Source organism: Danio aesculapii, chromosome 16 (assembly GCF_903798145.1).
Source record: "Danio aesculapii chromosome 16, fDanAes4.1, whole genome shotgun sequence".
Taxonomy (NCBI): Eukaryota; Metazoa; Chordata; class Actinopteri; order Cypriniformes; family Danionidae; genus Danio; species Danio aesculapii.
In genome coordinates this window covers 14,972,567-14,989,054 of record NC_079450.1, presented here as the reverse complement: position 1 = coordinate 14,989,054, position 16,488 = coordinate 14,972,567, and the positions used below count along the sequence as shown (strand labels likewise).

General features: G+C 34.9%; 2 protein-coding genes across 3 annotated transcripts in view; one reads left to right on the top strand and one right to left on the bottom strand.

The window, feature by feature from the left end:
• Positions 1–1,012: 1,012 nt before the first annotated feature.
• Positions 1,013–2,461, bottom strand: si:dkey-199f5.7 (uncharacterized protein LOC100006761 homolog). The gene is made up of 2 exons (XM_056474859.1): positions 1,202–2,461; positions 1,013–1,111 (listed from the first exon to the last, which is right to left on the bottom strand). Exons 1-2 carry the CDS (start codon positions 2,459–2,461, stop codon positions 1,013–1,015), a joined length of 1,359 nt encoding a protein of 452 aa, XP_056330834.1.
• Positions 2,462–5,674: 3,213 nt separating this feature from the next.
• scn1ba (sodium channel, voltage-gated, type I, beta a) overlaps positions 5,675–16,488 on the top strand; it is a 32,393-nt gene continuing 21,579 nt past the window's right edge. For both annotated transcript variants that reach the window (XM_056475120.1, XM_056475119.1), the window contains exon 1: positions 5,675–7,358. In XM_056475120.1, the coding sequence (XP_056331095.1) occupies positions 7,271–7,358 (88 nt within the window). In that variant the 5' untranslated portion in view covers positions 5,675–7,270. The remainder of the gene's footprint in view (positions 7,359–16,488) is intronic.

Here is a 16,488-nt window from a genome sequence, read left to right as displayed (position 1 = left end):
AGTGTGATGCTTTAGGTGGTTTTGAAGATTTCCAGTGCATGCAATAAAATCTGTCTGAAAGCCAGTAAAGAAGCAAAGGCAATAATTTGGACTGCGGGCCAGAGTTGACCCATGATAAGCTTTGATTTGGCCTACCATCTCATCTGAAAATAAAATGATAGGGAGCATTGGGGAGAATCCCTTTAACAGAGATTGTCATTTTGAATTTAACGTAACCCTTTTGGCTGTTTTAAGGTTTTATAGCAAACTGTGAAATTAAGCATTTCATTTAAATGTTGTAAATGAATACAGCATTGTTTCTCCACAGAGGACAATGCACATAACATCACGGGCAAATCAAAGCAAAAGCCGAACGCTTTTTTTTTTTTTTTTTTTCATCGAACGCCATTGTTATAAATGGGATTGTTTATGTTTTACTGTAATCAGTTCATTTTATATATATATATTATAAATTATATTGCATTAGTTCATTTAAAGTTTCCTAGTTTTTTTTAAATAAGGAAAATAAATTAGGAAATTACCCATGACAAGTTTAATGTATTACAGTTTGCTATATTTACCTTCAGCCCAGAGCCCTCAATCAAGTCTGGTTTTTGGCCCTTCATAAAAAAAGTTTGGTCACCCCTGCTTAGATAATATATTGAATATGGTTGACCGGTTAGGTTAGGCCAAAGCTTAGGCCATATAAAAAAAAAAACACGTGAGACAAGTCTGCTACACCTGTGTGACACCTTTATCTATGTGTATAATATGTATATATACTAATTGTCAAATCAAATTGTCAATTTTTTTGACCTATGCCTTTTAAACTTTTAAAATATATTCTTCCGTGATGTTTTGATTTTTATTAGAGGACAAAATGAGTTTCCTTGATGCTCAAAACTGTTTAGTTAAATACACAAAGAAATTTTTTAAATACATTAAAACAATTTATGATCAAGAAATGCACACATTTTTTCATTCATCAAAATTTATTGATGCACAAAGAACAAACTGAAGCAGTTCTGTAAACTCAAAAACAGACTGCAGAGGGGAATCTTGACAGCAGAAGAGGACTACTTTTTGCTGACTGAGCCCTCTTCATCTTCACATCCTCATCCTCAAATGGACACTGAAAAAAACATGAGATTTTTAATCACAACACCACAGAAACATGGGTTAGTTTCAGGAATGGCATATTAGTGAACAGAGGGACACGCACAGACTCACGTTTGTTCACTGGTCGACTTGTTAAGCCTGGCAGTCTGGGTAAGGAAAGATGAGACTTCACTTTCAGATCAGACCAACATGAAGGGGGTTCATCGACAGGCTTTACAGGAACACAGCTTGGCTTCAATACAGACAAGCGTGTGGGAGCAGCAACATGATGCTGGCGGAGAGGTGTACGTTTGACCATCCTCACTGCTGGACTCCCAGAATGTGACAGAAGAGATGAAGAGCGGTCAACACCGGCCTTCAGGTCAGACTCACACAGAGGAAAGCTGATGTTTTTCACTGAAACTTCCGTCTTGTGTTTAGGAGAGCTCATGCTGCGTTCTGGAGGTCCGTTTGTGAAGCTCTGCTTGTTGACAGGCTTCACAGGAACACGGTGTGGCTCCAGAAGAGGCAGGTTTGAGCACACAGCAACTGACTGCCGGTGGAGAGGCAAGCGTTTATCCATCCTCACTGCTCTACTCCCAGATGGAGGCAGAAGAGATGAGGGACGCTCAACGCCGGCATTCAGACCAGAAACACATGAAGGGAAGAGGATGTCTTTCACTGAGACCTTCATCTGAGTGTTAGAAGTGCTCACTCTACACTTTGGAGGTGCATCAGTGAACTTCTGTCTACTGACAGGCTTCACAGGAACACCATTTGCTTTCACAAAAGGCACATCCTCCATCTTCATCTCAACACTGTCATTCAGATCAGACACACATCCAGGGTAGCTGATGTTTTTCACTGAAACCTTCACCTGATGTTTTGGAGGTCCATCTGTGAAGCTCTGCTGGTTGACAGGCTTCACAGGAACATACTTGGACTCCAGAACAGGCAGGTTTGAGAGCACAGCAACAGACAGCTGGCGGTGAGGCATATGTGTGTCCGTCCTCACTGCTGGACACCCAGAATTAGGCAGAAGAGATGAAGAATGGTCATCGCTAGTCAGGTCAGAGTCACATGAAGAGTAGCAGATGTCTTTCACTGAAACCCTCATCTGAGGCCTAGAAGTGCTCACTGCTCTAGGTTTCAGATGTCCATCTGTGAAGATCTGCTTTTTGACAGGCTTCACAGGAACAATTTTTGGCTTCAGAGCTGGCAGGATTGAGCGCCTAGCAATCAATTGCCGACAGAGAGGAGTAAGCTGGTCAATCCTCAGTGTTCGACTCCCAGAACGAAGCAGAACAGAGGAGAAAGGCTCAACTCTGGCATTTAGGCCAGACTCAGATGAACCACAGCTGATGTTTTTCGCTGAAACCTCCATATTTTTAGGAGAGTTCACTCCTCGATGTTCTGGAGGGTGTGGCAGTACCTGACTAGTACTTTTTTGGTTTGTGAACCACATATTGACAAACTAGAGTGAAGATTTTATCGCAACAAAAGTAACTTGAACGTGCCGTAAGCAGCGATCACGAGTCAAATGCTAGAACCCTCGTTCTAATTTGGAATGCTCATGATGATGTAAACCTTTTAGAACGTTCGCGTCATTTCAAACTCGTGACATTCTTTCAGGCTTCATTTAAATCTCATTAAGTACATTTATTAATATATAAATACTTAAATATACTCTGAACGCATATTTTGCACCACCGTTTTAATACTGCAGTCAGATTTGGATCACAGTGTGCTACCCGCATAAATGAAATTGTGGCTCCCCCTAGAGCTAAACATCGGTTGTTGCTAGATCAGATACGGTTACGGCTGGAAGTTCACGAGAATTAATTAAATCACTTATTACATTTCCTAATTGTATTTTTTTACGTCTACCCCCACCCCATCCGTCACAGTACTGTAATGAACTGTTGTTATACAATGTCACAAAAACGTGTCGTGTATATCTGCAGCTGTATCCTGCATAAAAGCTGTATAAAAATCTTATATTAGGCCAGTAATGCATAAATATAATTCATTCACCCTCTTCCAAGTCTACGGTTTCTTCTGGAAATAAATTATGCAAATTTTTATAAAAGTTAGGTCGGAATGAGACTGATTCTAAAATCTGTCGCTCATTTTAATAATCTACACACACGCACACGCACACGCATGCGCACACACACACGTGTGTGTGTATGTATATATATATATATATATATATATATATATATATATATATATATATATATATATATATATATATATATATATATATATACACATACACACACACACACATTTTTATTTATATATTTAATTTATTTAATTATTAATTTATTTAATTATTTAAATTGAGATACAATATCTCTTCTACCAGGACTTCCAAGACAGGCAGCATAGGACAAAAATAAAAAAATATATATGTCACAACACATAGACACACACAAAATGGTATAAACCATAATCAATTGTTAAAACATGTATTTAATTTTTATCGTTTTGCATTCAATACTAAGTTTAAGCAACCAAGAGACATTTGGAATTAATTAAAAGCATTTTGTAGAGTCTATTGCCACTTTTATAGATGAAGCCATAGTGTAAATAATTGTGTCGTCTGCATAAAAGTGTACATTTGCTGACTCAATAGCTTTACCAAGTTCATTTATATAAATAGGGAATAAAATTGGCCCCAAAATTGAACCTCGAGGAACACCTGTCATTACTGTTAATAGAGCAGAGATACAGTAGGATTTTCTAAACACACTGAATCATTTCAAAACTCTTGTGCTAAAGCTTTTGCAACAAAATATGATTCACAGAATCAAACGCTTTTGATAAATCTATAAAAAGTGCAGCACATGATTTTTTATCATCCAGTGCAGTGATTATATTATTAGAAATTGACACTGCAGCGGTTATAATGCTGTGCCCTCGTCTCAAACCTGACTGAGTTTGACATAAAATTTACTTTAACTTTATTTACCATAGATTCAAACACTTTAGCTGTAACAGACAACCTTGAAATAGGACGATAATTACCTAACACAGTGTGATCTCCACAAGTTAGCAATGGTCGTATATGTGCTGATTTTCAAGAACTTGGTAAAAGACCACTAGTTAAACTCAGATTAATAAGCGATCATCTAAGGTCTTATTTCTCATTTCATGTCTTTGAACTATTGTCATGTGAGATTTTTTCTTCTTTTAATAATGTATTTAATAGTGAATGCTGGAATCTTATCATGTTAGTCACAGTTTTCATAACTATTCCTGCTGATGTTTTACGCAGCGGTTTCCCTTCCAGTAGCAACCCAGCAATGGGAAACACCCATACACTCACATTCACATACACACTCATACTCTATGGCCAATTTAGTTCATCCATTTCACTATTACCACATGTCTTTGGACTATGGGGGGAAACCAGAGCAACACATTTTTCAACCCCTCTCTATTCAAACACACCTGGATCAACTCATCAGAACATAAGAAGAAACTTTAAAACCTGTAGTTAATGGGTCAGATAAGGGAGACATCCAAAATAAGTAAAGTTGGTTTGCTCCATGAGTTGGGAAACACTGCTCTAAACTATCCCCATCATTCTTCCTCTCCTCAGATGGAATGGCAGGCCAAATCAAAGGTTACCATGGGCCAACTTTGACCCGCGGGCCCTAATTTGGGCATCTCTGGTTTAAAGGGATGGTTCACCCAAAATAAACTCTTGAAGAAAGCTCAAAACGTATTTACTTCCTAAGTGTTTATTTTTCATATATAGAAAATCTAATTTTAGCTACAGCCCAGCAAGCATTTTTTGTTTTTAATAGATGTCTAATAGACATCTAAACATAGTTGTCATGGCTAAAACAAGGCTAAATTTGGGCTGTCAGTAAAAATCTAATAGATGTCTAAGAATAGGCCAAAACTAGACTACTCATCAAATAAACAGAAATGAATGACTACACATATAAAGTCTGTCTATTTGATAACTATATTTTTGGGCTATTCTTAGATGTCTATCAGATTTTTAGCCTAATTTTAGTCTTGTTTTAGCCAAGCTGTCTACATTTAAATGTCTAATAGTAATCTATTAAACACAAAATTGTTTGCTGGGAGGTTTTCAGCTTCCTGTAAAACAGTCTTTAGAGTCAAATAAAGAAACTCATGAAGATTAAAAAAGTAAGAAATAGGCTATACATTTTGGGTGAACTATCCCTTTAAAACCCATGTTTTGGTTTTATTTGTGGTAAACCCATGTTTAATTTTCATAAGAGAAATTATGTAAGCAAGCACCGAGTTTGAGTACTCGTTTTAAATTCCTGGCCTCCAGACTCCAGAATAATCTGTTCCTGAATAATCCGGGCGCCACGAGAATTTTTGAGATGAAACGCGTCTTGCCTCACGAGTCAGCAGCACTAAATGACACCTGAACCAACCACGTGAATGAACGTGTCGCTCGATAAACCATATATTTATGTTGCCATAACGACTTGGACATTTAACCCTCATACATCTCGCTTTCCATCCATACTGCAATGCATCAATATTGCATCTCCCTCCCCCATCCGTGGTCCCTCCTCGCCTATCCCAAACGCAGCATCCACGAATGAACGCGCCGCGCTTTGGTTTAACGGTGTGGTGCTCCGGATTCTTTTGTGCATCTTATACTTTCAGCACTGAACATTTACGAGGGTACGAAGCCCAAATGTGCTTCATTTCCCTCAGATTAACACCTCGCGTGACCAACTGAATGATTTAACGAGAATTCATCAAGCGAGAATGCGTTTTTGGTGGATCTTTACCAACTGAAGAAAGACAAAACGGGAAAGGAGCATTATTTTGAGTAAATACCTGTGGAAATCGGTTACGGTAGGCTGAGAAATATATACAACCAGCAAAGGAAGCACCCTGGGGGCACGTTTATTATTGTTGACAGGGAAAATACCGTCGTCGATATTCGTATTTTCCTCTAGCCGAAAGATATAACCTCTGAATATTGTCTTAATAGGGAATGTAGTTGAAATGAATTCATTGATATGCAATGTTTGACGCACGAATGATGAATTATTAGCTATCATTATAGACTGTTAGACATATGCCTTGATGTTTGACAGTTGGAAATACAGGCGCTTTGTCAAAATTACCAGATGGCATGAGCCATAACTACATCCGGTCATAGTAAACACTTGCTGCATGCGTTAGCAACTTCATATGCATTCATTTAAATGAAAGACAAAGATTAAATCTAGCATGCTAAATCTACAGTTGTTTTTAAAGTACAATGCAATGTAAATCTCCTTAAATCACACATTTAGCAGCCCATTCCTCATCATAATTGGCTGTACACCTATTACTTCAAGTAGGAATTGATCATTGGAGATTTATCTTTAAGTTCACGCATTACCATTAGCAATAATCCACAAAATACACAAGTAAATATCATTTCTTATAAAAGGGAGAGATTGAATGTAAGTTTGCATGAAGCCAAAGACTCAAAATCATTAACAAAATCTATTTTCCATTGCAGACACACTGTGGCAAAGATTGCATCGCTGAAAATCATCAGGTTAAAACACCCAACATAAACGTATAGCACAAAGTCCTTAGTTAAGCTCACACGTCTTCCATCATCTACATCTACATGTAACCTCAACAGAAAGTCTTCCGCTGTCAAGAAAATAGCACATATCTAACAAAATATAGTTTCTGAAATTAGATATTGATCAGAGTATAACATATCCCATACTGTATTTTAGAAAATTAGATATTGATCAGAGTATTTTAATCATTATATTCATATCTATTATTAAGAAAGGACTCGGTATTATCTAATTAGGGCAAGAAGAAGAGGTAGTGATTGAAAGTTAAGTCCGGCACCCCAGCTCAATTTTCATTCGTGGAGTAACCGAATACTCTGTGCGTGGACTTATTGGAGGGATCGTGTGCACAGAGGGCGTCACATATCTCAAACTCTCTCACTGAACTCCTCATCACAACACTCATCTGCAGGAACAAGAGCAAGCATCCTCAGGATCTAAACTGAAGAGTGAAACCCACCATCATCTCCTTTCCCAAACTGTCTTATAAGAGATCCAAAGGACGCATTGGCTTTGCAATTGAGCTGCTGTCTCATTGTGGACTACTTGCCTCCTGCTCTTTAGTTTGAGTTTGTGTGTGTGTGTGTGTTTGTGTGTGAGTGTGAATGACAGACTCGACTCTGAAAACAAAGCCTGTGAAGATGTCAGCACTGCGGCTTCTGTGGGTCCCTGCGCTGTTGTGTTTAACACATGGTGAGTGTCTTAAATGGGCTTTTATAGACACATTACAACTGTAATATCTGTCTGTCTGTGTGTGTGTCAGTCAGGCCAGTGAAGAGCTGGAGGTGCCTGAATAGCAGGAATGCACGCTGAAGCTAAATTGCATCAGCTGCTGTTATGTGTTGGGATTTTGGAATTTTGGACGGACAGATATATGTGACCCTGGAGCATGTATTATGTTGCACGGTATATTTTTGGCAGTAGAGCAATATGCATTGAATGATCAATTGTCCTTTTATGGCAAAATCATTAGAATATTAAGTAGTTATCATGATATAATTTGTAAATATATTAAAACACAATGTTTGAGTAGTGATATGCATTGCTAAGAACTTAATTTGACAATCTTAAAGGGGAATTTCTCAGCATTTAGATTTTTTTGAACTCTCAGATTACAGATTTTCAGATACTGTAGGTGTGCATGTTGGCCAAATATTGTCCATTCATAATATGGAAAGCTTATTTATTAGGTTTCTAACTTAATTACTGGTTGACTTTAGCTTATGACTGATTCCTTGTGGTGTCATGTGTATTTATTAACCTTATACAATATAACAAACATAAAAAAGTGGATATAAGTTGACAATAATACTAAATATATTCATATAAATGTGACATTTTAATGAGTTGTATATGAATCCAAGACATTTTGGTGTTTGTTGTCAAATTAAGTAAAATATCAAATGTAATCCATTCACTCTAATAGATTATTAATTACAGTAATTACAATTATTAGTTATTATTATTACAATATTTTAATCAGTATTATACAATATAATATTACAATATTAAATATGATATTATATACTTACAATATAATATTACTAATATTATTTAGGATATAAAAGAATAGGCGAATATATTAAATGATTTTACATTTTCAATAATTAAAAACATCTTTCTGATAAATAGGTATACTGATACATAATAATATATTATATTATAATATAAAATAATGCAAAATAATATATACTGATACGGATATACTGATTAATAAATCATGGCAGCATATGTTTTTATGTTTCTGTCATTAAAGTATTTTAAGATTTTTTCATACTATCGTTACACTGAATGATAATTTATCATCTGTAAATCATAAAAATAGAAAATCAAGGTAAAATGATTATCAACATCATAATTAAAATAGCAGAGCAATTCCATGCAAATGTCAACCTTGCTATGAAAAAAAATATGGTTTCAACCAAAATAGCGAAACCGCTTTTACATCTTTGGTGTAAGCAAGTATATTACAGTACTTAAAAAATACTTAATCTTTCTGTCAATGTTTTCAAGCTATTATATTTGATTTACTAAAGTCGCACAAGTGCCAATTTCACATCTGTAACATCCATAATGAAACTTTTACCTCATAAATGCAAAAATGTGAAATAAATAAAATCAATTTTTAATCAATAGTAAGCAGACTCTTATCTTTTTGATTAGCATTGTTTCTTTTGGCTTGTGCAGTTTAATTCACAGAATTTATACAAAGTAATGTTGTATACTGTAAACTCGCTAACTTTATTGGTCATGTCCATAACGCATGTTTATTTTCCTCAATTAAAATGTAAAAAATATTTTTCTGATCTCATAACTCTATGGTTAGTTGTTTTGGAAAATATAAACAGATGTTTCAATATAATGTTAAGATGCACTTTATCTGTGAATTTATGTTTTGAATTTTTACTACAAATGTCACATCCATAATGCTGGAATTGCTCAGCAATGTTTTGCTCAAATTAAACAAATGCACATTTAAAAATTCACATTTAAAGCTTTTTAAATCTTTTACTTTTATATTCTTCATGCTCAAAAACCCCATTGCATACATTTAATTATTATTTACAGTTTAACAAAACATATTTCTCATTTCACTTGCGCATTTACATTATATTGTTATATTTTGATCAACAAGCACGACAGTATGTTTTTTTCATTACATTAACTCATTAAAAAGTCAGTTTAATATAATTTACATACGTTAAAATAATCATTTATTCATGATTATAATCATACCTACAGTTGAAGTCAGAATTATTAGTCCAGTTAATTTTTTTCCTTAATTTCTGTTTAACGGAGAGAAGATTTTCAACACATTTCTAAACATAATAGTTTTAATAACTCATTTCTAATTACTGATTTATTTCATCTCTGCCATGATGACAATAAATAATACATTTACTAGATATTTTTCAAGACACTTCTATACAGCTTAAAGTGACATTTAAAGGCTTAACTAGGTTAATTAGCTTAACAAGGCAGGTTAGGGTAATTAGGCAAGTTTTTGATTAACAATGGTTTGTTCTGTAGACTATAGAAAACAAAATATAGCTTAAAGGAGCTAATAATATTGACCTTAAAATGTTAAAAAAAAAAAATTTAAAAACTGCTTTTATTATAGCCAAAATAAAACAAACAAGACTTTCTTCAGAAGAAAAAATATTATCAGACATACTGTGAAAATTTGGGAAATATTTAAAAACAAAAATTGAAAACTAAAAATTGACCAAAACAGTTCAGTAAAATAACTTTATATATTTAAAATGTACTGTATTCCATCCAGAGCTATTTAGATTGAATAATTAAAGTTATATATGTTGTTTACCCAATTACAAATTTGCTGTTGATCAGAATCATAAGTAGGGCCAGACAGAACCTGCGGACATTTTTGGCTATTTCTGCACAGAATTTAGTAAAAAAATGTGCAGATTTATGTGGAGTGATTTTGGGAGTATCGTAACTAAAACATAACTTTTATTTAATGTTTACAATGCAAATCCAATTAGATCCACTTATTTGGTAAACAAAGCAAGTCTCTGATACAATATCTACTAAAATACAGAAAATGGCAGCACAGTGATGCACTGGGTAGCACAATCGCCTCACATCAAGAAGGTCGCTGCTTTGAGCCCTGGCTGGGTCAGTTGGCATTTCTGTGTGTAGTTGTTCTCCCCGCGTTGGCGGGTGGGTTTCCTCCGGGTGCTCTGGTTTTCCCCAAAGACATGTGGTATAAGTGAACTGGGTAAGCTAAATTGTCCATAGTGTATGTGTGTGAATGGGAGTGTAAGTATGTTTCCCAGTAATGGGTTGCAGCAGGAAGGGCATCCGCTGCGTAAAACATGTGCTGAATAAGTTAGCGACCCCACATTAATAAGGGGACTAAGCCGAAAAGAAAATGAATAAATGAAAATACAGAAAATATTACTTAAACTGTATTGTAAATAAATCGAATCAGCATTTTCATATTAGTCAATATTATTACTGAAATTAATTAAAAAAATAAAATATATATTTTTTTAAAAAGTAAATAAATCGATGGGCTAAAAATATGTGAGCGCAGATTCCGTGCCTAATCATAAGTTAAGTACACTCAAAAAATGATTGGTTCAAATTACTTATTTAAAATGAGCTAAAACACAATTCTTGAATATTTTTTGGGAAAAATTAATTGTTTTAAGTTCAATCTACTTAAATTTCTTAAGTTCACTTAATTGATTCGTATTAGGACAACATGAATGAATTGTGTGACACCCTGCATTTTGTATAGTGTACCTGTCCACTAGTAGCATGTTTATGGCTTTATTTAGCTCACAGTGGGTTTGTTTGTGGGTTTTAGGGTTTACAGACTTCTCAGTAAAAAAAAAAACGAAAGCATCTGCCACTGTTCATAGAGCGTGCATTGATGCTAAAACAGAGTTCTGAGTAATCGGGGTGGTCCAGACACTAATAAAGCTCTTTCCCGAATCTGCAGTTGCTTCCATCACAAGCTGTTATTATCTTCTAGTTGCTCGTGAATGCTTTGTTTTGTGTCGTGTTGTGAACGCTTGGTTTTGTTGTGGATGTCTAAAATATGTGGCTGTCAGCGCTCGAGCGTTGCCTGAATATCTTTCATCTGCGACTGTAAGAAGGCCAGTGATGGAAATAAATCGCTCTCCGGGGAACAGGTGTTGTCAGTTATGCCTCGGCGATAGATGTCCTAGTTTACGCGGTGGGGATTTGTATCTCCCTTCATGTTGTGTGCTGGGACGCCCATTATGAGGATATCTGTATTTTGTGTGCTAGTTGCAGGTTATGTAAACTCACAAGTTATTAGCTGGTTTAACACCTGGTCAATATATGCAAGTGTTCTTCATTTCATTTGTTAATCATTTCTGATACTTTGTAAGCAGCTTTGGGAAGATTGAGTTTGCTAAGATTGTCAGCACGATGAACTATGCGTTATTCTACCAATATACTGAGTTAAATTAAAGGGATTGTTAACTACTCACCCTCAAGTGGTTATAAAATTGTTAAACACAAAAGATATTTTGAAGAAAGTTGAAAATCCGTAGCTATTAACATCCATACACTGAAAATATATCCGTTAACTAACAGGTTTTGGATTTTGTGATTAGGCGGCAAGGTGGCTCAGTGGTTAGCACTGTCACCTCACAGCAAGAAGGTCACTGGTTTGAGTCCCGGCTGGGCCAGTTGGCATTTCTGTGTGAAGCTTCTAAAAACCACAGCATATTAAATGAGTTTCGTCTTTGTCTCTGAGGCGCAAGTAATTAATTATATTAAAAAAAGGCAAATTTCTATGTTTCTTTTTGATATTTGACACCAGTTTAGGGACTATTTTGTTCTCTTTGACTGATAGAAATGGTGATTTATTCGCAAATATTTTATGCGATGTTCCAGTTTTGCACATCACATCTTTTGGGTGAACTGTCCCTTTCACATTTAAATCAGACAAAGGTGCTTAAATGATGCATATTATTAATTTGTGGATTTGTAATTTCACTGATGTGATTTATCTATCAAAAGTGTTATATATTCCTTATTTTTTTTTCAGTACTTACTTAGACTTCAATAAAGGAAGTCATAGAAAATGCATTAAAAATGCTCAAGGAAAACGCCAAGATGTGCATAAATGTCCATCAATCGTATCCCATCGGGACTATTTTTGTTATCACAACATTGTAAACCACATTGTAAAATATCTAAAATGTTGTTTAACTTATTCTAAAATACCTCAGCATGAGTCCATCATCAAAGTGGTTTGGTATTACAACCTTTAAAAAAAGCGGTCTCACACCTCTAAAACCACCGCACATTAATTGAGTTTCATCTTTGTCTTCTGAGGCACAAGTCATTTATTATACATAAGAAAAGGCCCACGTTGGCTTTTAATAATGCAGCAAATTTTTCTTTTTGTTATTTCACATTAGTTTATCAGGAAGTAATGATTTTGTTATCTTTGACTGATTGGATAGAAACTGTGCTTTATTAACAATGTTTATGTGATCTTCCAACACAATCTCATGGCAATTCGTAGCTTTTTGATTTAGGGGCTAATTCATATGAATTCGTACGATCAGATTCGTACATTTTCGTACGATTTGCTCATCGCCCAATGATGGTTGGGTTTAGGGGTGGGGTTAGGTGCCACGCCTCTTTTTTTAAATTGTACGAATTAGCCACTAAACAGACAAAACGTAAAATACTTACGTTTTCTCGTGAGATCAGGCTGGATATTCCGCTTTTTGCACATCACATCATTGGATTGAAACATAGCTAATCATGACAGAATGTTACATTTTGGGTGAACTATCCCTTTAATATTTAAACCAGACACTTCTATTTAGTGCAACTCACAAAGATTGTTAAATGATACATTTTATTAATGTGTGCATTGGTAATTTTACTGATTCTATTCATCAAAAAATGATATCTCTTAAATTTTCTTCAACAATCTATGGGCATGTCATGCCCTAAGGAAGTCCTAGAAATTGTTGGAGCAGAAGGGTAAATTAGAAAATGAGAAAGCTCAAAACGAGAGCTGTTACACAACTTACTTGTGTAACACCTTTTCGGTACAGTAAGTCATTTTACAAGATCACCAAACTTTAAGGAGATTTTAAGGAAGCTTTTTAATTCAGAGGAGATGAAGCGAAGGAGTGAAAACTGGCAGATAGATGGAAAGATAAACCATGTTTCAAAATGAAAGCTCCGGATAGAGAAAGAGTCCCCTGTGGTCGATTATCTCCTTGTATAGTACAATCGCAGAGTGTAAAATCTACAGTATCTGATTTAACAGAAGTGCCACATGATCAAGGATGGTGTAAATTGTTTCTGGAATGAAACAATCACCCTTTGATAGCACTACAAATGTTATTACAGTGACATACTGTGGATCAACCCAAGGTTAAATGCTTTTTTCAAGGGCACAATGGCGATGCCTGAGCATGATCTCATAGTTGCCAGTCTTAAAGTAACAGTCGACTCAAGATTAAAAGAAATCTATCATTATTGGATATTCCAAACTCAGTTGCTATTATTTTTACAGTGGAAGACAACAGTGAAATTACTCAGAACCTTTGCAAGGAGAGTTTTTAGGGACTGTTAATAACAAAAAATGTTGATGAAAATAGAGCACTACAGATTCCAGAAATAAAAACCCCATTGATTTTCTCAAAAGAGAAATGGTATTTTAAAAAAATAACATCAGATAAACCTTTAAATGTGACCCTGGACTACAAAATTAGTCTTATGTTGCACAGCTATATTTATGACAATAGCAAAAATGATAGTTTTTTCTCTTTATCATTGCTAAAAATCATTAAAATATTAAGTAAAGACGTTACTTTACATCAAACCTCAATTTGGTTTGTAATGCGCATTGCTAAGCAAGTCATATTGACAACTTTAAAGAGTATCATCTTTTTGAACCTTCAAATTCCAGATTTTCAAATGGTTGTATCTCAAATAGTGTCCTATCCTAACAAATTAGGATTTCCTTGCAAATTATTTAGCTTTCAGGTGATGTATAAACCTCATTGTCAAAAAAAATGAACACTTATTATCTAGGGTCACAAATATAGACCTGTTGTGAGTGCTAATGTTATTACAAGATTGTATGTGCATATAACACCATCGTTCAAAAGGTTCAGTGGTTGGTAAAATTTTACGTATTATTAAATATATTTATTTTATTTTATTATTTGCATTATTTGATGAAAAGAGACGATCATTTTTGATCGTTTTTTGGGGGTTGGAGTTTTAAACGCAACTTTAAGGTCGTTCGTTTTTGTTGAATTTGTTCTTGTGGAGCTGCGCATTGATGGATTTGCTCTTCAGTGTTTGGACTTTCAGCAGTGAATATTAAACCACACTGAACTGAATTTAAACTCTGAAAACTGGACTGAAACAGTTTCAGTTTACTATAATCTTCTATGTGAAGCTGCTTTGACACAATTTACATTGTAAAAACGCTATAGAAATGAAGATGAATTGAATAAAAGTATTCATTTATTTTAGTACATGAAATAGAGTCAATCTGTTCACATTAATTCACCCTAAAATGGGTAGTTTGTATAGATGGAACTTTAAATTAACAGTTATGTAAAAGCATTCATTCATTTTCCTTCGGATTAGCCTCTATTTCAGAGGTCGTCACCGCAGAATGAACCGCCAACTTTTCCAGCATATGTATTTCAATTTCAAACTTCCTAATGTTTAACGCTACAACTTCTTCACAACTACGAAACACTCGATGCCAGCTAATCATCAGTGTTCAGAAACAATCACACACCTATAACAATCATTCATTAACAACCAAACCTTCATCCAAAGCCAAAGCAGACAGTGTGAACATAATGGCAGTACGGTGTACAGTGTTTAGAGCAGGAGATGATACAGCTGTTAACCAGCCAGTGAAACTCTTATCACAGTAGGTGTTTGCTGTAATTGGTGGAGACTCGCACAGTGTGATAAACTCTGATAATGTCAGCTCCTGATTTCTAATAGTCTTCATTTAAAGCATCCGGAAGCTGCACCACTTTACAACGCTAAATAATATAATTCACCGCAACAAGATATCCACTGTGGGAGCGCACTGTTCGTCTTTGTCATCGCTTTATACTGCGTCTGTTTGATAAATTGCTGGAAAGTCTGTAATGGACTACATCTTTGTGAGCTGGTTAAGTGCATGTGCACTAATGTAAGCGAATACCATTGTTCAAAGTATTAGTGGTTGGCAGGGTTTGACATTAACTTTTTTATGCACCAGCCACTGTGACTAGTAGACAATTTTGTTGTTGGGAAAATCTATTTTATATGCATACATTTGACCGTGGCAAAAAATGACTTGATTTAGATGTGATATCCACATGCCCTTTTGTGTGTGTGTGTGTGTGTGTGTCTGTGTGTATGAGCTTGCTCAATGTGCATGAGCAAATGGGTTGTGTCGCATTGCAATTAATTTTGGTTTTACATGACTTTTCAGGGCTCAAAATTAAGGATTTACCAAATTTATCTCTGACCACACCAAAAATATATAAATTATTATTGCTTAGCATCAAATTTTAAATAATGGGTCAAAACAAGCAACATATAGCTGTATACATGCACTTTTAATTTAACAAAACTTTTCTTTAAAAAAAAAAATTGACATTTAATAAATAACCATCGTCATGTATCTAAAATATGCAGAGTAATAGTTAATAGACATAGCTGAAGGTCCCAGATCACTGGTTAACTACACATAAATGGGGAATTAAATCTCATGTTAAAGCAATGTTATTGTAAAAAATGATAATTAAACCATTTTAACACAAATAACTGTAAGCAAAAGAAAGCAGGTCAAAAACATACCGTGTGTGATAATGAAAGGATAATCACATGCACACGGTTAATGTTAGACCTGTTAATCTGTTCAAAGAATGGTTAAAGCGAAAGCAGAAACCGCTGCTGCTTACAAAAGGATATATATATATATATATATATATATATATATATCCTTAATTATTTATTTTTTTTATCTGGTGCTCTTAAAAGCAGCTGGACTGTGGTTGCACCATCACCACTTTTTGTCCCGTCTATTTCAAAGAGGAACGCACCAGCTGCGTTTCCTCTAGGCCATAGATATGTACAGTTGATGTCAGAATTATCAGCCCCCCTGTCTATTTTTTGCCCCAATTTCTATTTAACGGAGAGATTTTTCTTCAACACATTTCTAAACATGATAGTTTTAATAACTCATCTCTAATAACTGATTTATTTTATCTTTGCCATGATAACAGTACATAATATTTGACTAGATATTTTTCAAGACACTTCTATACAG

Coding starts and splice junctions, on each gene's coding strand:
- si:dkey-199f5.7 (XM_056474859.1), bottom strand. CDS start 2,461: ATGGAGGTTTCAGCGAAAAACATCAGCTGTGGTTCATCTGAGTCTGGC. Junction 1,112..1,201: donor CAGTGAACAAACGTGAGTCT/GTGCGTGTCCCT, acceptor TGTTTTTTTCAG/TGTCCATTTGAGGATGAGGA.